The sequence below is a fragment of the Ursus arctos genome, unplaced genomic scaffold (genome assembly GCF_023065955.2).
Source record: "Ursus arctos isolate Adak ecotype North America unplaced genomic scaffold, UrsArc2.0 scaffold_14, whole genome shotgun sequence".
NCBI classification, from domain to species: Eukaryota; Metazoa; Chordata; class Mammalia; order Carnivora; family Ursidae; genus Ursus; species Ursus arctos.
In genome coordinates, this window is record NW_026622808.1 from 19,662,749 (window position 1) to 19,685,270 (window position 22,522).

At 52.5% G+C, this 22,522-nt stretch overlaps 1 protein-coding gene across 8 annotated transcripts in view; it reads left to right on the forward strand.

Annotated features, from left to right (window-relative positions):
• SMARCA4 (SWI/SNF related, matrix associated, actin dependent regulator of chromatin, subfamily a, member 4) overlaps nt 1–20,167 on the forward strand; it is an 87,259-nt gene extending 67,092 nt beyond the window's left edge. For 5 of the 8 annotated variants that reach the window (XM_057311527.1, XM_057311526.1, XM_044377993.3 and 2 more), the window contains 6 exons: nt 1,653–1,906; nt 16,288–16,396; nt 16,854–16,955; nt 17,873–18,005; nt 18,138–18,280; nt 19,670–20,167. In XM_057311527.1, coding sequence (XP_057167510.1) covers nt 1,653–1,906; nt 16,288–16,396; nt 16,854–16,955; nt 17,873–18,005; nt 18,138–18,280; nt 19,670–19,702 — 774 coding nt within the window. In that variant the 3' untranslated portion in view covers nt 19,703–20,167. Of the gene's footprint in view, nt 1–1,058; nt 1,539–1,652; nt 1,907–16,287; nt 16,397–16,853; nt 16,956–17,872; nt 18,006–18,137; nt 18,281–19,669 lie in introns of those variants that run through there. The other 3 variants (XM_048226838.2, XM_044377996.3, XM_057311529.1) reach the window with 2 other exon arrangements.
• The last annotated feature ends 2,355 nt before the right edge of the window (nt 20,168–22,522 follow it).

Genomic DNA, 22,522 nt, shown 5'->3' on the forward strand with positions numbered 1-22,522 from the left:
GAGGTTTGGAGTCTGGAGTCAAGGTGTCAGCGAAACTGTTTTTCCTCCGAAGGTTCTAGGGGAGGTTCCTTCCTCGCCACTTCCAGCTTGTGGTCCCGGCATTCCTTGGCCTGTGGCCACATCACCCCAGTCTGCTCCCATCTTTCATGGCCTATCCCCCGTGTGTCTTTGTGTCCTTTCCTGTCTCTCATGGGGACATTCTCATTGGAGTTGGGGCTCACCCTGACATAGGATGACTTCATTTTTGCTCTTTAAGTAATAAAATCTGTGAAGATCCTATTTTGAAATAAGATCACATTCTGAAGTTCCAGGTAGGCATGAACTTTAGGGTACACTATTCAACCCCCTGTACTCCCCTGGGCTCGTAGTGCACACCTTCCCCCATGCCAGCCTTACAGTCCCTCCTCCCTGCCACACGCCCTTCATGCTGTTCCTTTGGCCTGGATGCCTTACCCACCCCCACCCTTCAGATCTCAGCCTCAGTGCCACCTCTGAGACACTTCTCTGATCCCTGGCCAGGGCACATCTGCTTCACCATCAGAACACCACTCACCCTCCTTCCTGGCAGTCAACACACTTGTCACCATGTTTGCGAGATGTTTGTTGCTTACTGTCTTCCCTCCATGAGGGGTTTTTTCCATGCTGTGTCCTCAGCGCCTGGCCCTGTGCCCTGCTCAGACTCACAGCTGATAAATGTGAGATGGACAACCAGAACATCCCTTGGAGTCCTGCCCCTACTCCCTTTCCTGATTGCAGGCTCCCATGGTTTCTCGTCTCTTTACTTGCGGGCAAAAAATGTGCAAATTAGTCATTATCATTGAGAATGAATCAATTGGTGTCATTCAGAAATTAATCTTTTTCGCAGTCAGGTTCTTCTGCTCAGCACTTTTGCTACCAGGAGCCTCATGTACTAGTAACGCGGCTATCAGTCATGGCATTACTCAGACCATCACCCGCCCCCACGTGGAAACAGCTGAAATGCCCAAGAACAGGGGGAGTCTAAACTAGGGTTTGTTGTACAATGAAATGCTAAACAGACATCAAAAATTACATTGCAGAAAAGCGACAGGAAGTACATCGAGGACACAGTAAGCAAAAACCCGAGTCCCGGTGTGGTATGCGGATACGGTTCTAGCGCTGTCCTCGGTGCTGCACACGTACGTGGGAAGGGCCGGGAGAGTCCTGGCTTTGGACGGTGGTGATGGCTGCACACGATGTGAACATACCTAATGCCACCAAGGTGCACGCTTAAAAATGGTTAGGTGGTCAGTTTTGTGTTATGTATGTTTTGTCACAAATTTTAAGAAAAATGCTGAGGATATAGAGCAGAAGTATTAATAGTATTACTGTCTAGTGTTACTACTGGAGCAGAAGTATTAATAGTGTCACCTCCGGGTGGAGGGATTCCAGGGTCCAAGTCTTTGCACTCCCTTCAGTGGGGATATGCCTCTTTAATTGGTGAAGAAATGCACCTGTTGATTTGTTCAGGCCAGGCGTGGGTCGGGAGCGCCCTGGGGAGGCAGAGCTGGCCTGTCATGGCCTCTCGGAACCCGTGCGTGTCCCACCCAGCCAGGGCCTGCGGGTTTGCGCCGCGGCCTTTGCTTGTCGACCTCGGTGCTGGCTGTCCTATTTTACCACTATTGACCCTGAAGGCCATCGAGGAGGGCACGCTGGAGGAGATCGAAGAGGAGGTCCGGCAGAAGAAATCGTCTCGGAAGCGCAAGCGGGACAGCGACGCCGGCTCCTCCACCCCGACCACCAGCACCCGCAGCCGTGACAAGGACGACGAGAGCAAGAAGCAGAAGAAGCGTGGGCGGCCACCCGCTGAGAAGCTCTCCCCAAACCCTCCCAACCTCACCAAGAAGATGAAGAAGATCGTGGACGCTGTGATCAAGTACAAGGACAGGTAAGCCAAGGAGCGCAGCAGGTGGGCGTGGGGGTCCCCGAAGGTGCCTCACCCGGCCTTCCATGTGCCTGGGAGCCGGTTGTTGGGGCAGTCAGTGCACAAACATTGGGGGCCTGTCTGTGTCTCGGTTTGCCTCCCCTCGTGGAACTCACATTCTGCAAGAGGCAAGCACGCTGTCAGCTGTGATGAGAGGGAAGAAAAAACGTCGTGGGGAGATGGAGATGCGGGGACTGTTTTCAGGGACAGTGACGTTTGAGGGGAAGCCCTGAGGAATGGCGGTCTGGGGCCGAGTGCTCCAGCAGAAGTAGGAGCTGGCGTAGGGGCCTCGGAGGCTGGCAACGGGCGAGGTGGGAAGGGAGGGACCCGTGCCGTGATTGGCGCCGATCGCACAGCCGGTGGACTATGGGGAGAGGGCCCATGTGGCTGGAGCCGAGCCCAAGCAGCTTTCCTTCTCTAGAGTTTCCACCCTCTCCCCACGCTTGGATGACGTGCCAGCCCAGTTCTCACCCTGGGCCATCATGGGTGGGCCACATGTTGCAAAGACTGGCCAGGCTCCGCTCTGGGGTTTGGGGTCCCTGCCCTCGTAGACACACAAAACAGGAGACTGCAGCAGATCCGTTCGTGGATCACAAGTACCATTTAAATAAGAAAGCAACGGTTCTCCCAGGCCCTTCCCGGGAGCATGTGCGCAGTCTGCCAGCTCGGGCGTGAGGCCTGTACCTTGCTCAGGGCTTGGCTTATACTGCTCCCCGGTGCCTCAGTCCACTTTCTGGTACATACTGGCCAGTATGGCTGTCCCAATAACAGGACAGTTGTCCAGCTTGATTTTAGAGTAACGTGGCAATTAGTCTTTAAGCAAGGTAAGGGTAAATCATAATCTATAGGAGGGAAAAGTGTCGAGGCGTAAGCTCTCAATGCATCATTTGGAGAGGCTCTTAGCAAGTGTGAAGTTTGGGGGGGTAGTGATTGTAGTACCCAAATAAAGGATGCAAATTGCCCTTAAAAAAAGAATCTTTTATTATTAGAAGAGAAACAAATGATTAAGTGAGAAAGGTTTATTTCAGCTTAACTGCCCACCCTAGAAATGTGTCATTTGTGTTGGAGAAGAAAATACTGAGCTCATATGCAAACTTCACCTTTGAGGCAAATTCCACAAAGAAAAAAGTGGAAGAGTCACAATTACTTGAAATACAGAATATGCAAAAATCCAATGAAAACAGTAGATCCCAGTGTTTTCTTCTCAGTGATCTTTTTGCGAGGGAGTCTTAAAATTATCGAAATGAAGAAGACCTTTGAAGGTTAGGGGGCAAGGATGAACTTTTTCAAAAGTCATGCTGATCTTTTGGATATCCAAATGGAGGTCACTTTTGACCTTACCCAGAACCTTACACGTGTGTTAATTTGAAATGGAGACATAAATGTGAAAGGTAAAACAAAGTTCTAGAAGAAGGGATCGATAAAAATCTTCATGGCCTTGATGTAGGCGTGAACAGGACACAAGCACCACTAACCATAAAAGACTCATACAGTGATGTCACCGAAGAACATCTGTACATCCGAGGACACCCTCATGAAGCCAGTGAGTACTTGCACCTACTGAGATTTTAAAATGGGCAAAAGTCACGGACAGGAGATATCCCAGTGACCAATCAGCATGTGAAATGGTGCTCAGGGTCACTGACGTCGACATCACAATATCAAGGTAACGCACGATAAAACTAGAGATGCTTCCACACACCCACCAGAATGGCTGAAACTCCCTTAGGTGTTGCCAAGGACATGGACTTCACATTCTGCTTATGGGAGCAGACCGCGCTTTGGCACTAAACCTTCTGACCCAGAAACTCCAATCCTGGTTGTAAACCAGAGATTGCTGAGCGCTTGTGTCCACCGAAAGACAGTACAAGCACATGCATGGCAGCCTTGACCATAACTGCCCCAAACGAAACTGCCCAGGGTCCATCCATAGGAAAAGGTATCAGTGGTGGCCTAATCCAAGAGCAGAAACCAACCACCAGAACAGACATTCCACCACTCCCTGGGAGAATCTTAACAGTCATTTTATGGAGTGAAAGAAGCCAGACACTAACAGGTACCTACTGGATGCTTCCAGTTGTAGGAAGTTGAACAGCTGATCATGGTGATGGATGTAGAACTGTGGTTACCTCCAGACATGAAAATGTTCAGGGCGCCTGGGTGGCTCAGTCGGTTAAACGTCTGCCTTCCGCTCAAGTCATGATCTCAGGGTCCTGGGATTGAGCTCCATGTCGGGCTCCCTACTTGGCAGGGGAATCTGCTTCTCCCTCTCCCTCTGCTCCTCCCCCTGCTCCTGCTGTCTCTCTTTCAAATAAATAAATAAAATTTAAAATAAAAAAAAAACACAAAAATGTTCATCAGGATAAACATTCAGTGTGCGTGCTTTCCTGTATTATGTTACACTTAGGTTTAAAAAAAGACGAAAAAACAAGACACTTGGAAACAGCACCCTAAACTTGTTGATAAGGCCTCAGATATTTTCAAACTTTAAAGAAAAAGTGTCCATTTTTTAAGTCATCTTGTGACTTACTGCAAAAGCCCCCTGAGCATCAGCCTTAGCCACGTACCATATGAGAAAAGAGGAACCAACTCTCCCGGCTGCTGCAAACGATTGTTCTTCCAGCACGTGCAAGATGGGCTGATGAATCAGACGCGAAACTAAAACTGGCTCTAAGGGCTCCGTGACCCCTTGTGGAGACCGCTCCCGTGCGGGAGGCTGAGATCCAATTTGGGGAAGGCCCCAGCTCTGGAGTCACAGAGCTGCTCTCCTAGCTGACGTGAGACCCCCGAGGAGGGTTTGATGCGTGCTTGACATTTAACCCCGCGTCTTCTCGGAATGGGTGGCATTACAGGACTGGGAGTGGAAAGAAACGTAGAGATGTCACAAGTGGAACTTGTATGTATGGTCATTAAAGGAAGCCTCCCACATGCTGACATTGAGAAACGCTTGGTTTGCGATGGAGTGGGTCCAGCCACTTGTGCGTTGCTGGTGGTCCCATAGGAAAAGATCAAGCAGGGCACGAACAGACTTGGGAAAATAATCCTGTTTGCCTGCTTGAAAAGTTACCTCACAGCAAATACTTTCAAAGATGACGTTTGGGTAAAAGGCTGACCTTTTTTAATGGATATTTAATGGATATTTTTGACATTCCCTAACATCCTGAATTTGAAACCATGGGGAAAACAACAGTATGGTTCACCCAGTTGTGAGACTGGGTGAGAAAAGTGAGACCGCCCTCACTCTTGACACCAAGTGCAGAGTTCAGGGATCCCAAACCCCGCTCAGGCTGCTAATTCTCCAGAAGGGCTCTCTGAAAGCTGCTCAACTCACAGTTAGGGTTTGTGACAGAGCCTGGCATCAGGGGCAGCATGCTAGAGAGTTCTGTGTGTGGCGCTTCCAGCGTCCTTGTTGCAGGGAGTCACCGACAGTGCTGACTTCCCTGGCAGCAGCAGGAGACAAGACTCACAGAACACTGCTGAACCAAGGAAGCCTCGATGTGTGGAGTTTTTATTGGAACTTGTTCACAGAGACACGACTAACCACTCACATGCCTGGCCTCAGTCTCTAGCTCCTCTGTGGGTTGAGCTGGTGCCACATGACCCGTGACCCCTGCCTTAAATCACAGTCTTAGGCTCTCTGGGCCAAAGGCCCCCAGTTAAACACAGGCAGACCAGAAGGCAGGGCATTTCAAGGGCTAAGAGATCACCGCCCAGGGCAAAGGCCAGGCCTCTCTTTGGACCAGGTTAAATTCTTACGGCATATCCGTTAGGTACCTGGAAAGTTCTGAGGGACCAGACACCGTGCCACACCAAAGAGAACCGAAGTGGAATAAATTTGGAAGTAGCTTGTCACAAACTTTCTTTTTTTTTTTTTTTTAAGATTTTATTTATTTATTCGACAGAGATAGAGACAGCCAGCGAGAGAGGGAACACAAGCAGGGGGAGTGGGAGAGGAAGAAGCAGGCTCATAGCGGAGGAACCTGATGTGGGGCTCGATCCCACAACGCCAGGATCACGCCCTGAGCCGAAGGCAGACGCTTAACCGCTGTGCCACCCAGGCGCCCCACAAACTTTCTTGTCTCAGACTTCCTATATAGCTCATTTCCAGAAGAGAAAATGAAGCATTCGTATTTAAAATTTTTTTTTTTTTACTTTCCAGAATGTTTTAATTAGCTAAATTCTATGCTTGAGTTAAACATGGAACCTGAGGAGCAAACGAATTGTGACAGCTTGGTGGCTCCTAGATGGCAGTAAGTGATTACAGGACGTTGTCAGCATTTGGATTCGATATTCCTGAGTCTGCCTTGCAGAGCAAGAGGGCCGGGTGCTGCTGATTTCACTCCCAGTGCCCATGGGAGCTGGGGTTGCGTCTCCACGTAGTGACTCTAGGGGAGTTCTTCAGCTGTGTCTCTGCCGCTGTGTTGTTGAGTAGGGCCACCCTTCTGTCACTGGGCTTCACTCCAGATGTTGCTTTTGATTAAGTACTTCAAGATCTCCCCCAGTTGTATTTCAATACCAGTGCAACCACATTTGATATTTTTGATATTACCTTTGTACTTACATCCTTGTCCACGCACAGGTAACGTCTTGATCTAGAAGCTTTTGCTCCCTTCATACCTGTTCAGGTTCAGGACTGCCACGCCCCTCCCTCCCAAGGGCACGCCACGCCCACGCCCCCCGCCCCCCCCCGCAATGTCTAGTGTGGTCTGAGGAGATGTGTCACATAAGCAGAGCCTGAGGAGAAGCAGGGCCCCGCTAGGGGAAGAGGAAGAAAATGTCATGGGCAAAGGGCACAGCATATGCAAAGGCCCTGAGGCCAAGGGTGTGGGCATCCTGTGTGCAGAGGAAGCCAACTAAGGCAAGGGGACATAAAGGACTGAGCCCACATGCAGGACTTCACAGGGCTTTTTCTCCTTGGTGCTTGGAAGTCTCAAGCTGCATCAAGGAGCCCTGTGCTTAACAGCTAGAATTGGAACCAGAATTAAGAAAGTAAGTTGGGAGGTAGAGATCTTTGCTTTAAAATGTAAACATGGAAATAAGTTAGGCACAGATTCCCGGTCGGGTTGGGACCTTGTCATGGAGCTGTGTGTGCTGCCAGCTGGCGTCTTCATCCCATAATCCTTCAGAGGGAGCCAGCAGCAGGTAGCCAAGGCACTGTCTGCAAATGCTAGTCCGTGGGTGTGTGCTCTGGAGCACATACCTCGGTGCTTTGGGGAAGGTTTTAGAGAACTGTGTCTGCTGGGAGGAGCCATTTAAGCAGGTAGGCTCCAGAGGACCCTCCACAAGACCTGTGTTCCCCACTGGGCTTCTGAGCTCGGCCCTGACCAGCTGTAGGGCAGAATCATGGCTGCTGTAAAGACCACGTGCTGGGTAGTGGAGGGTCAGCGCCAGGTTTCCTGAACTCAATCATACTGGCGTGACAGAAGCGAACACTTGTTCTTAGGAAATTCTCGCATATTACTCTCGATGGCTCAGAAAGATGGTGACATCTGTGTACAGGCTGCCGAGGCTAAGCCTCCCATGGCTGAGCCCCACTGAACAGATCCCCTGGGTCCCCTTCCCCCTGCCCTCTGCCAGGAGGCAGCCGCTTTAAAAGGGCTGGACAGCTTGAGTGTCACAGAGACCTGGGTTCAACATCCATCTCCCTGCCTCAGTTTCCAGGTCCTCAGCATAGAAATTGAATCTCCCAAATGGGATTATAGAGACCCCAAATGTGAGATTTCGTGGGCCAGGCGTGTGGCCTAGAGACCAGCCCTGGATGCATCGTAGATGATGAAGGGCTCCGGCCGCCGCTTTCCCTTTGCCCTTGCAGGAGGCCTGCGCCTCCCTGTTTAGAATCAAAGAGCAGATGGCTGTTGGGAGTTGAAAGATTTGTACGATGATTTGTGAGAAAAACAGGCAATGTAGCAACCAGGGAAGGTTGTCTGGCTGAAGTGTTCCCCAGGAAAGGTAACTGTAGGGTGGCTCCATCCCCTCAGGACGGTCCCCTTTAGGGGAAAGAGTAGAGGACGGGCAGCTCTGGGAGCCCTTTCATGAGGGGGCAGAGAGCCCTCAGGGTTCTCAAGCGTCAGCCTTTGAAGGCCATATGGCCGTTCCTCTGGAGCCCAGGCTCAAACTGGGTACGCTCCAGGAAGGGAAGCTAGCCCTCTGCCTGTGGGTCCAGGGCTGGGGTCAGCACTTCCTGCTTGGCACCCAGCCCGGAGCCTGTCCTGGGAAATGCCGAGGTGGGATGTCTTGAGAAAAGTGCTGATCCCCATCGTCAAGGCCCAGGCCAGCCTGGGGGTAGGTGCAGGCCCGGCTGAGGGCCCAGTGGGGCTCTAAGGCACAGGAGGATTAGCCCCGGAAGCCTTGTCAAGTTGTGCTGAGGTTCCAAGGTTGCCAAAGAAGTTGCTGGACAAAGTTGCACCTGCCCTGTTGGTCACCCTGCCAGTTCCGCCCCCAGGCTTCGCTCCCTGCTGGTGGTTGATCGCCACAGGAGAGAAGCAGCTCACCGAAGCAGACAGGGCTGAAAACTAGAGTTACATATAAGCTCAAAACAGGACGGGTACAGACACTGGGCCCCAGAAATAAGTAGCTTTGGGTGAACAAGTCACACCCTCTGCCTCACTCAGAGTCCCGTGCGAGATTCTTTTAAAGTGCCCGCGCGTTCGGCAAGTGTGTGCTCCTTCTGTACTCCGGGAAAACAGTAAAGAAATGGTTGTGAAAACAGAAGATAATCAACAGGTAACACAAGACGTACGAAAGGAAAATTCAAAATCGTTGGAAAAGGGAGAAAAAAAAACGAGAAGATGAATCAAAAGGTTCAAGGTCAAGTAAATGAAAAATCACAAAAGAATAGGTAGATTTTAAAATAAAGCTAAAAGGTAAAAGAATTAAAAGGTTATGGTTCTAAGGTGAAACTAGTTAAAAATGTAAGTTAACTAAGCTTGAAAGTTAGGAGGGAAGGAAGGTGTGGAGGTGGGCCTGTTGGCTCCAGTGGGACCGGAGGGCCCTCAGCACCCTGGGTTCCAGCGTGGGCATCCAGTGGCCTCTTCAGTTTCAGAAGGGGCTTCGCAGCCTTCGCTCTGTGGAGCTGCTCAGCACTCTAGGGGCTCCCGGTAGTACCAGTGGGCCGCAAATACCGACTCATTCCAGCCGGGAAGCATGCACCTCAAGGCCCGGGTCACCCAGCCCTGCAGAAGGTGGCGTCGCCACTCTGCACTCCCCCCCCCGCCCCGGCACTCACATTAACAGCACAACCCACCTCTGGCCGCAGCTCCAGGGGAGCTGGGCTGGCTTTGCCTCTCATTTTCACCCTCTCTCTCAGCCTGGGAAATGTTCTTTACAGTGCCACGAACAGGTCCTGGCTTCCTGCTCTTGGTCTTCATCACCCACCGCTGATGTCTCCTGAGCTCCCAGCACCGCAGAGCGTGGTGCAAGGCCTGCCCTTCTGCGTTCACGGCCTGCTTGGGGAGGCTGCACGAGCCCGCAGAGCAGGTGCCGGCAGCTAGGAGCCTGCCTGGATTACGATCCAGCTTTCTGCAGCTTTCCCGGGTCAGACATCTTTTTTCAAAGTTCAGGTCTCGCCTCCAAAATGAAAATGTTAAATCCAAATGCTCTCCCAACTCGCGTTACTTGTTCCTCTCTCCCTCCCTCTCCCTCTCTCTCCCTCCCTCCCTCTCTCCCTCTCTCTCTCTCTCCCTCCCTCTCTCTCTCTTTTTCTTTTTTCCCTTTCTTTCTTTCTTTCTTTCTTTCTTTCTTTCTTTTTTTTCTTTTCTTTTCTTTTCTTTTCTTTTCTTTTCTTTTCTTTTCTTTCTAATGAATTAACATATAGTGTATCATTTGTTTCAGAGGTAGAGTTCAGTTATCCCAAAGGCAAGGGAAAGAAAAGCAAAAATGAACTGTTGGGACTTCGCCAAGATAAAAAGCTTTTGCACAGCATCGGGGTTTCTTTAAAATGGCATTACGATTGCAGTGTTAAACTGTGTTAAGAAACACGTGCCCCCCAGATGTGTCCTTGGCTCATTAGACACTTAACCAGCATCATAACCTACAGCCAGTCTTGGCCTCAGCACACGCACCCTGAAATAAAGCTTCCCCACCCCTCTCTACAGGAAGGGTGCTGAGAGCACAGGGCCAGCAGCCTACAGAGCGGTGTTCTCAGCGGGTTCACTGGTGAACACTCTTTTCTTTCCTTTGTACGGGAGTCAGAATTGTTTCTGTACTGCGCAGCCGTACGTATGCCTGAGATTGGCCTCTCGGCAGGTGGAGGCACTTCATAAAGATTTGTAACTAAGTGGATCAGATTTCTCACTTGTCTAATGCTCAGGTTATCCTTGATTTTGTAACATGTCAAAAAATTGAACCTAGGAAGTAATTGTATACTAATGAAGTAAATGAGTGGGTTTCGTTATTTCACTTTCAAATTTTGTTGATGGAAAACCTGAGATTCTGTTTCGGGTGGTCTGGGGCTAAATCAGTTTTGAAACTGCTGAGCTACTCGTATCCAGGACCTTGCAGGCTCAGTTTGCTGATCAAGGGTCAAAAGAGAACATGGTCCAGGGCTTGAAGATATCACCGAGCGATGTCATGGGAAGATGGACTGAACTGGACTCTAAGGAGAGCCGGGCTGAGGGACAGAGAGGGAGTCCTTCCTGGCAGTTTAGGACCACCTCCATACTTGGCTAGCAGGGTCTGTCTCAGGCACCGTCTTCACTTGATTGCTTGTGCCTGCCTGACGGCAAAGAGAGAGTGCTCTGATCTACTTGCAATGTCTGCACTGGTCAGAGGATGAGAAAGTTAGGACGCCAGGCTGTATGTTGCCATCCCTGATATGGACAGACATTCTCTCTATTGTTCTTAGGATTCCCACCAGTTGTTAGCAAACCAGGAAAAAAAATAAATCTGGCCCACAGCTGTGTATGTATCAACCTGTGAATTAAGAGTGGTTTTTTTAGAGGAGTTTAGGAAAATCAAAAGAATAATAATATTCCATGACGTGAAATTATAGGAAATTCACATTTCATTGTTCATAGAAGTTGTTTTGTGGGAATCCAGCCAAAGCTCATTTTTCTGCGTCTTGTCTGTGGCCACTCTTGTGCAACAAGGGCAGAGTTGAGTAGTCATGACAGAGATGGGATGGCCCGCAAAGCCTAAAAGATTCACACTAGTGGTTTGCAGAGAAAGTTTGCTGACCCTTGATTTAGAGCAGCATATGGAAATGGGTGGGAGAGATCCCTGACTCCGTCACGGGGGGTGACCTGTGCTCAAGCCTTGCCAGCCACCAGCTCTCATTGTCTCTCTGGTTCCTCCATCTGTTGGAAAGGGATATGGATGGATGACCTCTTCGATGCAGAGAGTTCGTGGCTCTGTCCCATGCAGGGGGCTCTTGGTCTATTCTGATTTCTCTTTGTTCTTCCTCCACATGTTGTAATTTTGTTTTAAGGACACATTGAAGGGACATTTGGATTTTTAGGCTCTGCGTGTCAGGAAGCTAGTTCTGAGACCTTCGTGTCTAGGGATTCCTTTGGCTGGGAGGCCGTAGAGAAGTTAGCGAAGACTAGCTTTTGGGACCCAGGGCTGTCCACCACCTCTCCCCTTACCACGTACAGTGACCCGTGGCTGCCACAGCTCTGGGCTCCCTCCATCCTGAAGTCTTCACACCCCAAGGGGAAAGCAACCTCTGCTTTCTCAACTCCTGATAGAAAGTCACAGGGAGGGCTCTGACTGGCTAGCTTGTGTCCCAGGCCTTTGCCTGGACCCATCACTAAGACCAGATGAGGGTCTCAGGGTGAGGTACAGCACTTGGTCCCGCCCAAGTCTTGGGGGAGAGGTTGGGACTCCAGTGTTGGGCAGCGCCACCAGGACTCTGAGTTGGCCTAGGGGAGGGCCCATGTCCATGGGGAGGCAGACACCATCTGGGCAGGCTGAATAATAAAGGTCCTTATCAGGGCTCTTCAGGATCCAAGAAGGGTGTGTAAATTAGACAAGGCCCTGCCCTAATAGTTAGAGAGTTAGACTTGTTGCCATAAACCTCATTCAGCGAGAAGTGCCCACTGGCCTAGACTGGGGAGGAATTGGGGACTTCGGACAAGGGGCCTTGACTGCTCTGGGCCCCGACTGTGTCTCATATCTTGTCGTAACGGGGACAGGGCAGTGAACAAGTAGAAGGAAATCCCTGCGCTGGGAGCTGGTGTCTGGAGGCATGAGGAGAGCGTCATCGTCGTTCCTAATGTCATGCACAGTGGTGGCAGTGGCTGCTACTCTTATTGCCGAACCAGGTGAGAGCCCAGGCTTATGTCTGAATGGAGGTCATAGGTCTGGCCCTCACAGCCTCAGGATTTTCCCAAGCACCTTTACTCCCAGCCCGCTCTGCCTGCAGAAGCTTCTTCAGAGCAAGTCTCAGGGCCGGGGGGTTCCTGGTAGTTGCTGCCAATCCTTTCTGGAACGGGGTGGTACATCAGTGACTGTGCGTTGTTGGGGGCAGTGAGGAACCCTTGTTCGGAGATGACCTTTGTGACACCCAAGTTTGAACCCTGCTCCTTGACCCTGAGATTTTCACCCTGAGCTGTTTCTTCCTTCATTCAGCAAATGTTTGTTGAGCACCTGCTTTGTACCAGGCTTTGTTCTAGGTTCCAAAGATAGAGCAGGAAATAAAACAGGCAAGGCCTCTACCCTCATGGCTTGTGTTCTGGTTCAGCGAGGACATAGACACATAGGAATTGGTTGGGAGAAATGACACTGATCCGGGTGACTGGCTTCATATCTAATAATGTAAAGAGGTTGAATTGTCACAACTTCTAGAACAAAATGCAGTACCTCCGTGACAGGACTGGAGAGATACCAAGTAGAGGCACACCCGAGTGGCTCAGTCATTAAGCATCTGTTTTCGGCTCAGGTCATGATCAAGTCCTGGGATCAAGCCCTGCATCAGGCTCTCTGGTCATTGAGCCTGCTTCTCCCTCTCCTTCTGCCTGCTCCCCCTGCTTGTGCTCTCTATCTGTCAGATAAATTAAAAAAAAAAAAAAAAGACCAAGTAGAAAGGAAAGTATTGGTAAATTGGAATTTGAGTAAAACTAAGATCCATTCATCAGAAGACACCAAGAGAGTAAGAAGACATGCTACAGACTGGAAAGGGGGTTTGCAATAAACATGTCCAACAGAGGACCCTCTGAAGGAGGACGACGACATGGACAGATATTGCCGGAAAGAGGTCATCGGGGGACCATTCCACCTATGAAACGGCACCCGGCTTCACTGCCCATCAAGGAATTGTGAATTGAAAGCACACGGAGATAGCGGTTCACACCCAGCGTGGAGAACAGCCACACCGACCAGGGGTGACAGCGAGTGCGGCTGACGGTGAGAACAGCATGTCCACCGCCGGAAGAGCGAGCGGGGGCTTGGTGTCTGCTGGACCTCAGCGCCCCTGCCCTGCCCTCCAGCCTTCCACCTCCCGGTGTATTCCCAGAAGACGTGCAGGCCGGACCCTTGGACATGAGTGTCTGCAGCCACGTGCTTCCAGATACCCTGAACTGGCACAGCCCAGGTGCCGGTCCGCAGCAGGTGGACGAGGGGACCGTGTGGCAGGTGCCCACCACGGGATACGAGGCAGCTCCTGAGCTGCGTGAGCTGCCGCTGCGTGTGGCCACAGGGACAGATCTCAGCCATGAGGGAGGCGGCCAGACCTGGGAGCTAACCACACAGGACCCCGTAACATCAAGTCCAAGAAGAGTCCAGGCCCACCCAGGTCCCAGAGGTCAGGCAGGCTCTCAGGAGCCTGGCACACCTCGGGGAGCTGAGCACTAAAGATCTTACATCTCGGTCATTCTTTTTTCTTACAATCTGTAAGGGGGGGGCGGGGAGCCACAGAACCTCAGGGGGGCGGGCATTTGCTCTGAGGTGACGTGAGGGTCGCAGTTGGGGTTCCCGGGGAGCAGTGGCTTTGATGGTTCTGAGGAGGTGGGAGAGAGGGGTACTGAGGTCAGTCCTGAGGGCCAGGCTGCCACCCAGAGGACTTTGGGTTTCATTCGAGTGGGGTAGGCAGCTGTGATTTGTCCGCCTCTAACGCAGAGGGGAGGAGGGCTGGCAAGCGAGCCCGGAAGGCTCTTGGCCACAAGCCTACCACAGCAGTGCCTGGTGGTGGGGTGGGGGTCTCCTGAGGACTTCTAAGGATTAAAAATGACATCTCAGCACTTTGGAAACTAAAATTTTATGGCAGTACATTTGCCGTCTGGGAGAGGATGCCTTTAAAAGTCGCCCATCTTCCTGGGGCCCTGTCCCTCCATCACGTGCACTCAGTTCCAGGCCATCCACACTCTGAGCTCATTGCACATGGGCCTTTATTCCTCAGCGACACCCGTATTCTAAAGGTTTGTAAGAGGGGCCCCGTTGCTCCCTGTTCTGTCTTGTCTCCACCAATTTCTTAGCTCGATGGAGGTGAGAGGGTTTTATTACAAAACTTTCCACTGTGTTCCAGCACTAGACTCCTACTTCATGAGCTCCCTCCAGGGCCACGCACATCCCGAGGCCCAGTCACCTTCACGGAGGCCACAGATGAGCACGGGGGTGTGTGGCCTAGATAGCCCAGCCTTAGCGCCCTGCACGGCACACATTCCACACCCATTAGTGAGCAACGGAATGAGTGTAGTGGGTCAGCTGGCCTTTCTAAAAAGCGAAATAGTGGAGGAAGCATCAGAGTTCATCTCTTAGCAAGGGAGACCCCGTGCGGGGAAACTTCTGTTACTTTATGGCTGCAGGTATGTGTCCTGGATCAGAGCTGTGGCTCCCACTGTGCATCGTGGTCAAACGTATAAGGATAGTGCTGTGAGGATGAGAGAGGAGCTCTGAGAAGGTTAGGGGGGACAGCAGGACGCGTGCAGGTGACTGAGTGGTGGGTTGCAGCTCCGGTCTGCCTCTCCCAGGCAGAGCGCCCAGTGCCTTCTGATACCGGTTCTCGTTTTCGGAGTTACATAACCAAGCTCCCGTTGTCTGTGGCCAAGCCACCCACCAGCCTGTTCCCACAGAGAAGGGAAACCTGCTCCTCCAGAGGGGTATTTCACGTTTTACTGCTGGATGTGCCCAGTGTCACGATTGCGTAAAGGAGCAGCTTTGCCAGGACCGCCTCCCCAAGGCTGCTCCTGGCTGGGATCCCAGAAATCTTGCCTCCTCTGGGGTTTCTGTGCCTCACAAGGCCCCTGGCCCTCCTCCTGCAGCTGGGGTCTCCTGGGCCACGGGCCGGACAAACAGGAGCTGGGATCTGGTCTCTGCACCTTGCTTTGGACAGCCATCGCCATTCAGTCCTTGTTCTGGGCTGGACACTTGGCACACATGTTCCCAGTAAGCCGTGCCCAGACACAGCCTGCCTCAGGCCTCTGCCTTCCAATCTTTCACCCCACTGCGAGGTGAGGGTGCCCACGCTCAGTGAGTGCCAACCTCCCCCTTCCTTCTGGGTTTCATTTTCAGCCACATTCTGCCCCGTGTTGGGTCCAGCTGGTCACAGACAAGGGAGGGCAAGCCACCTGTAGGCAAGCCTGGAACAGAGCCTTGACCAGGTCACTGGGTCCCCAGGCTCCCCAGGGCAGGGTCCCTGTCTTCAAGCTGAAGGAACAGAAAGAGAAGCTGCACTCGTAAAGAGTTGTCTGCTCCCTTGTGCCAGTCCTTGGAGTGCCTGCTCACTCCCTCCTCACGCCACCCCAGGAGTGATGTCCCCTCTGAGCTCCTGTCCCCAGACAGAGCCAAGCCTGGGTGTGGCACAGCCTCGTGGCCAAGTGCATGGCTCCTCCAGTAGGGAGACCCAGGAGACAGCACTTGGGACCCTGCCACGTCTCAGGGCCACTCGCAGTGCGTCTTTCCTCTGCTCCCTTGTGGAAAACCAGTGCTTTCCCAATGGCAAGGACCAGAAACCTGCTCAGGTCTTTCCAGGGGGCATCTCTGCTCCACAGGTTTTTGCCAGATTCTTTGAAGTTCACGGCTCGTAAGTGCTGCTTGTGAGAGACACATTTGCAAACTTGCAGAAACTGGTCTCTCTCTGAGAACTGACACTGTTCCTGACGTAAGCCAACTGATTCTTGCATCGTGCGTGAATACGATTGTGATTCTGCCTCTTTCTAGTGCCGAGGCTTTGCTGCACGGCATTTGGTGATGTTCCCTCCAGGGTCTGGGGGGATTGGGTGAGGACAGAGCCTGGATTCAAATGCATCCCTGGCCCCTCTCACGAATGTTCCAGAACTCACAAGACAGTACATGTACAGGAGATCACTCCTGAGCACTTTGAATTTCTCATTGCTCAAACCATGGGTGGTGGCCAGGCGGGGGCTCCCCAGCGGCAGGGCCTGGGAGTGACGCCCCTGTGTCCCGCCTTGCAGTAGTAGTGGACGTCAGCTCAGTGAGGTGTTCATCCAGCTGCCCTCCCGTAAGGAGCTGCCCGAGTACTACGAGCTCATCCGCAAGCCTGTGGACTTCAAGAAGATAAAGGTAACTCTGGCATAGGATGTGGGAAGTGGGGGTTCTCCACAGGGGTGTGCGCACATCAGTGTTGGGGGTATCTGACCCAGTACCTTCCCCATGTGGGCATTACTGGGGTCTATGGGACAGATGACCACGGAGCAGACTGGGCAGAGCCTGGGCTTTCTGACCAGTCACAGGCTCTTGGGGTTCCTCATGGCCTCAAGAGCCCCAGCAGCGCAGTTTGTGGGAGAGGGTCCTAAGGGTGTGTTGGTGGGCAGCCAGCATTCGGGGCTCCGTCAAGGTTACCCATGACCTAGGCTTCGGCAGTGCAGCTCCGTGTTCAGCGGGCCTGGGCTTCCGAGTCCGTACAGAGGTGCCCGGAAGACTGGGCCGTGACCTTGTTAGGCAGAGGGACACCCGGCCCCAGGGTCCCCAGGCACAAGGCAAATTCCCAAGGTAAAGCTGCTTCTCCCACCACCCACAGGAGCGCATCCGCAACCACAAGTACCGCAGCCTCAATGACCTGGAGAAGGACGTCATGCTACTGTGCCAGAACGCTCAGACCTTCAACCTGGAGGGCTCCCTGGTGAGGAGGCATCTGATATGGAGGGCCCCAGTTCAGCATGCCCTTGCTGTGTTTTCAGTTGACTGATTAAGGGGCGCCTGGGTGGCTTAGTCAGTTGAGTAAGAATTCCCAACCACATGGAATATTTTGTCAATCATAAAAGCAATGTATTCCTTTTTTTTTTTTTTTTTTTAATTTTTATTTTAGTTGACAGAGATAGAGACAGCCAGCGAGAGAGGGAACACAAGCAGTGGGAGAGGAAGAAGCAGGCTTATAGCAGAGGAGCCTGATGTGGGGCTCGATCCCATAATGCCGGGATCACGCCCTGAGCCGAAGGCAGACGCTTAACGACTGTGCCACCCAGGCCCCCCAGCAATGTATTCCTTAGTAAAAGAAGCAGAGAGAACAATAAGCAGATTAGAGGAAATAAACTCAGTCTGATCCAGCCAGGATGACCCTGTGAGCAATCCAGTGTATATGTTGGAATTTTACTTTTAATTCACTATGGACTTTCTCGAAAGGAACTGTGTGGATGTGTCCTTTCCTGCAGTGAAATTAATACACACGCACAACCTCAATTTAGCAAACTTTTCCTGAGTGTGCTTAGGATAGATGCCTCATGGAAAAGATTTTACAGTCCTACATTTGGGGGAAATGCTGCCTTAAACAAGGGACATGCATTTCCAGCATTACTGCAGACCTTCTCAGAGCCTTTAAAAGCATATGTGCGCTGGGATTCTTCAGAGGGAGGGAAGAACTTGTAGTCATTCCTGAGCTAACACATCCACACTTTTCTCTGGGTCTTATATTCTCTCAGGCCCCGATTGGGAAAGGGTTACTGAGGGCCCTCTGCCCACACAGGCTGGCCTGGCCAGAGGGCAGGGCCCATGGCTCCCATCAGGCCCCAGCCCACTCAAACCCCACGTGTCTCCTTTCAGATCTACGAAGACTCCATTGTCCTGCAGTCGGTTTTCACCAGCGTGCGGCAGAAAATAGAGAAAGAAGATGACAGTGAGGGCGAGGAGAGCGAGGAAGAGGAGGAGGGCGAGGAGGAAGGCTCTGAGTCTGAGTGTGAGTCCCAGTGTCGGGCGGTTGGGCAGACCAGCATCATAGCCAGGCAGCTGCAGCCGCCCCTGATTTGGCTTGCCGTGCTCTCCTAGCTCATGTCTTTCTTATTGCCCCCTTTTCTGGTCCCCACCCCAGCCCGCTCAGTCAAAGTGAAGATCAAGCTGGGCCGGAAGGAGAAGGCACAGGATCGGCTGAAGGGGGGCCGTCGGCGGCCGAGCCGCGGCTCGCGGGCCAAGCCAGTGGTGAGCGATGACGACAGTGAAGAGGAGCAGGAGGAGGTGAGCCCCCGGGGCCCCGGCGTGGGCAGGAGCACGTAGCCGGTGGCACTTGTGTCTTTGGAGCTCTGTCCCCATGCCAGGTCTTGGAACCTTTGGTCACGGCCTTGGGAGGGTCAGTGCTCTAACACCCCACTCCACAGATGGGGAAACCGAGGCTCGGGGTTGTACATGGTGCATAACTCCAGACCGAGTCTGTGTGACGCTAGTGGAGCCAGTGCTCTGAGGCCAGCGGGCGGAGTTGCCCCTCCCAGAACGCCAGGGCCGCCCTGCTGAGGCCAGTGGGACTGGGTCTGTATCATGGTGGGGGGGTCAGGAGGCACTGGGATGGCAGATGTCCCCGGCCAGCCCCTAGCTGTCTTCCCTGAGCAGACACAGCCCCCTCAGTAGCTGAGGCTTTCACGGTGCCCTCGCCCTGTGTGACACACGTGCTTCACCCCGGCCTCTGCCCGAGGCTCTGTTCTGGCCTGTGTAGGACGATTTCCAAACAATGTGGTGGATAAAAACAGAAACCACAGTCCCACGATCTGAAATTACAAAAACGGTGCGGAACAGATCCCGTGAATGTTGCCGCGAGTGGGGTCCAGGTGTCGCCTCTCCCCCGGAGCGGGGGCTGCAGGAGCGTCAGGCCCCCGATGGGCAGCTTTGTGGGCATGGGGGTGGTGCAGACTCGCTTTGCCCTCTGGCTGGGGCCTGGGTGCCCGGCCCTTCCCTGCTGTGGAAGCTGGGCAGCCCACTTCACTTCTGAGCCTCAGTTTCCACTTCGAGAAATCAGGGAGGCCACATGGCGTTCCTGGGGCCTGGCTCCCGGCAGAGCTCATCGAGCATCATGACACGGCTGTTTCTCTCATGCAGCCGTTTGCAGTAATAGCAGAGTCTGGTAGCTCCGAACAACCCTGACCGTAGACTTGCTAACATGATGAGGACATGAATGATGTCCTGGCCACGGAGGGGTGGCTGTAAAGCTCCCCCTCGGCCCAGTCTAGATGCGGCAGAGCACTCTGTGGCCCTTGCCAAGCTGTTTAAAAAATGTTTGTGTGAAACATCCTATGTAGTCAGGAATGACCACAGTGGTTTTGAAGCCGCAGGTCAGGGGCACAGGACAGGAACGCCATGGTGGGAGGAAGCAGAGAGGGCCCAGTGGGTCTCCCAGATCCAAGGAAGAGTCTGTGTAGTCGCAGGGGCCAGTCCTCGGGAGAAAAACGACATTGGGATTTGGCCACGGCACCAGGGGCGAAGCCAAGGGCTGCTGCTCCTTCGGCCTCACGGTGCCCTCCGCTGCCCACTCACACCCAGCAAAGGCAGCCAACGAACAGACTTAGCACCTGGGTAGACCCCAGTGGGGGGCCCTTGACGGCGGGGCTGATCATGCTCTCTCCTGTCCCCCTCCAGGACCGCTCAGGAAGTGGCAGCGAGGAAGACTGAGTCCCAACATTCCAGAGTCTCGACCCCGGGCCCCTGGTTCCAGAGGCGAGGCGGCGTAGCCCTTAGCAGTAACGGGTAGCAGAAGCTGTAGTTTCAGACTGGGGGTAAACTGTATAAACGAAAATCTTCCATATTTATACGACAGAGAAGATGTAGGACTGTTTGTGTCTGGCCCTGTCCTGGCATCAGTAGCGTTTGTAACAGCATTAACTGTTGAGAACAAGAAGTGTGACTCGGGGAACACGCGACACCCGGTTGTCTTTCCTTTCCCGGCAGTACTGTTGCGGCCGCAGTTGGGAGTCACTGTCGTTTCAGCCGTGGATGCACGTGTGTAGCCGTCCACCCCTCGTACTGTATTTTGTGGGACAGGTCAGACTCGCCGGCGCCGGGGTCCGCAGGCCCGGTGGGGTATGTCAGTGTCACTGGATGTCGAACAGTAATAAATTAAACAGACAACAAAACTCACAGCCTTGCCTTCTGATGGACTCATTCCAGGCTCCTTGCGGGGTCACCAATGCCTTGGGGGCCCCATCCTCCTCCTATCACCACGTCCCATGGGGTCCATTTCACAGGGGAGGACACCGAGGCCTAGGGAGAGGGTAAGGACTTGCCCGGTCCCCACAGCCTCTGATCTCCAGCTCCGGCTGGGTGCTGCTGCCATGCGGGGAGCAAGCAGCTCGGTCCCTTCCCTGCCTGCAGTCGAGGCAGGGTCGGGGAGACAGTCACAGAAACGGGCAGGTGCCACACACAGGTCAGTGTCGTGGCCCAGGAAGCCCAGGGCACTGTGGGAGCCCAGACGATCAAAGAGAGCTTCCAAGTCCAGAATGTACATTGAGTTCTATAACTCGTGTCTCTTCATTAAGATTTTCTCTCCATGACTTGTTTTTAGTTCTCCAAATGCTCTTGCCTGTAGTTCTTCCAACATATTTATAGCAGCTGCTTGGAAGTTCAACATCTGAACCCTCTCAGAGAAAGGGTCTATTGACTACTTTTTTCCTCGGGGTCAGTCACGCTTGTTCCTTGGCGTGCCTTGCATGTTTTGTTTCGGTTTTTGTTTTGTTTTGTTTAAAATGAACATTTTAGGGGCACCTGGGTGGCTCAGTCTATTAAGCGTCTGCCTTCAGGTCAGGTCATGATCCCAGGGTCCTGGGATCGAGTCCTGCCTCGGGCTCCCTGCTCAGCGGGAGCCTGCTTCTCCCTCTCCTCCCCACTTATGCTCTCTCTCTCACTATCTGTCACTATCTGTTTCTCTTGCAAATAAATAAAAATTTAAAATCTTTAAAAAAAAAAAGCACAAAAAAAAAGGGAGATTTTAAATAATAGATTGCTACAACTCTGAATTCTAAATATGCCCCCCCTTCCCCGCCAGGGGAGTTTCGTTGGTGATGGCTTTGCTTTCTTTGTTTAAGGATTGATGATCTACAGAAATGAAGAAAGGTAAAAGAACCCAAGAGCTAATATTCTGGAAGGACAAAATGCAAAACCAACTTTGATTAAATAGAGAATAAATAAAAGGCAAGTTAAATACCTACACAGGGAAACAGCAATACACACACATTCAGCAACACGTGTCGTTGTCATTACAGTGCTTTGTACAGCTGTAAATGAGCCAGCTCTATGTACTGATAGGAAAGTTTCCAAGGTACGTGTATTTTTTTAAGATTTTATTTATTTGTGAGAGAGAGCACACAAGCGGGGGTAGCAGCAGGCAGAGGGAGAAGGAGAAGCAGGCTCCCCGCTGAGCAAGGAGCCCGACGCAGGGCTAGATCCCAGGACCCTGGGATCATGACTGGAGCCGAAGACAGATGCTTAACTGACTGAGCCACCCAGGCGTCCTAAGATACGTGTATTTCTTAAATATATATCATTTAAGATGCATAAGGATGTGTCGATACACGTTAAAAAAAAAAGAATTGCTGCCCTAACTCTGTAGGGTCTGCCTCCCCGACAGCCTGGAGCTGTTGTTGTCTCTGCTCAGGTTTTGGGTTTTGTTTTGAGGCTGCCTTCCTCTGGGAGTCACCCCTGGGCCGGCCTAACTTCCAGGTCAGCCTGCGATGGCTCAGGCTTTGTGCTCCAACGCCTGACTCGCTGAGGCTCCACGCCAGTGGCCCTGTGCTTAGGCACCTTGCAAGTTGGCCCTGCCTCGGCTTCCTACCCCTCTCTCTTATGTTTTCTCAGCGCACACACGCGGCTTCCCCTTGGGCAGGTTGCGTGGAACTGTGGGTGGACGGGCCTCTCTCCACCTCTCCCAAGCATGTGCGTAGCCTTGCGTATGCACGCAGTTCTCTGGCCCCTTGCTGATAACGTGGGGCCAGCTGGGGCTGTGTCATTCTCTGGGCCTTTCGACTGCTGACTAGTTCACCAGTCTGTTGCAACCAGGATCCCAACCTTGGCCTTCCCCGTTCACCCCACCCTGAGAATCCCTCCTGTTTCCAGTATGCTGCTATTTAGTTCCAAAGAAAATACATGCCATCAGGCAGTGACTTTCAGGTCCTAGCCTGGCTGGAGCGGCCTCAGGCAGAAGACCCCACAACCTCTCACCACTCTTACCTGCCAGCCTGATTTTCCTGAATAAATACTTTTTTTTTTTTTTTAAGATTTTATTTATTTATTTGACAGAGAGACAGTGAGAGAGGGAACACAAGCAGGGGGAGTGGGAGAGGGAGAAGCGGGCTTCCTGCCGAGCAGGGAGCCCGATGAGGGGCTCGATCCTAGGACCCTGGGATCATAACCGGAGCCGAAGGCAGACGCTTAACAACTGAGCCACCCAGGCGCCCCTGTACTTTTTAATTTGTTGACCACCCTTGATCAATCTCAAGG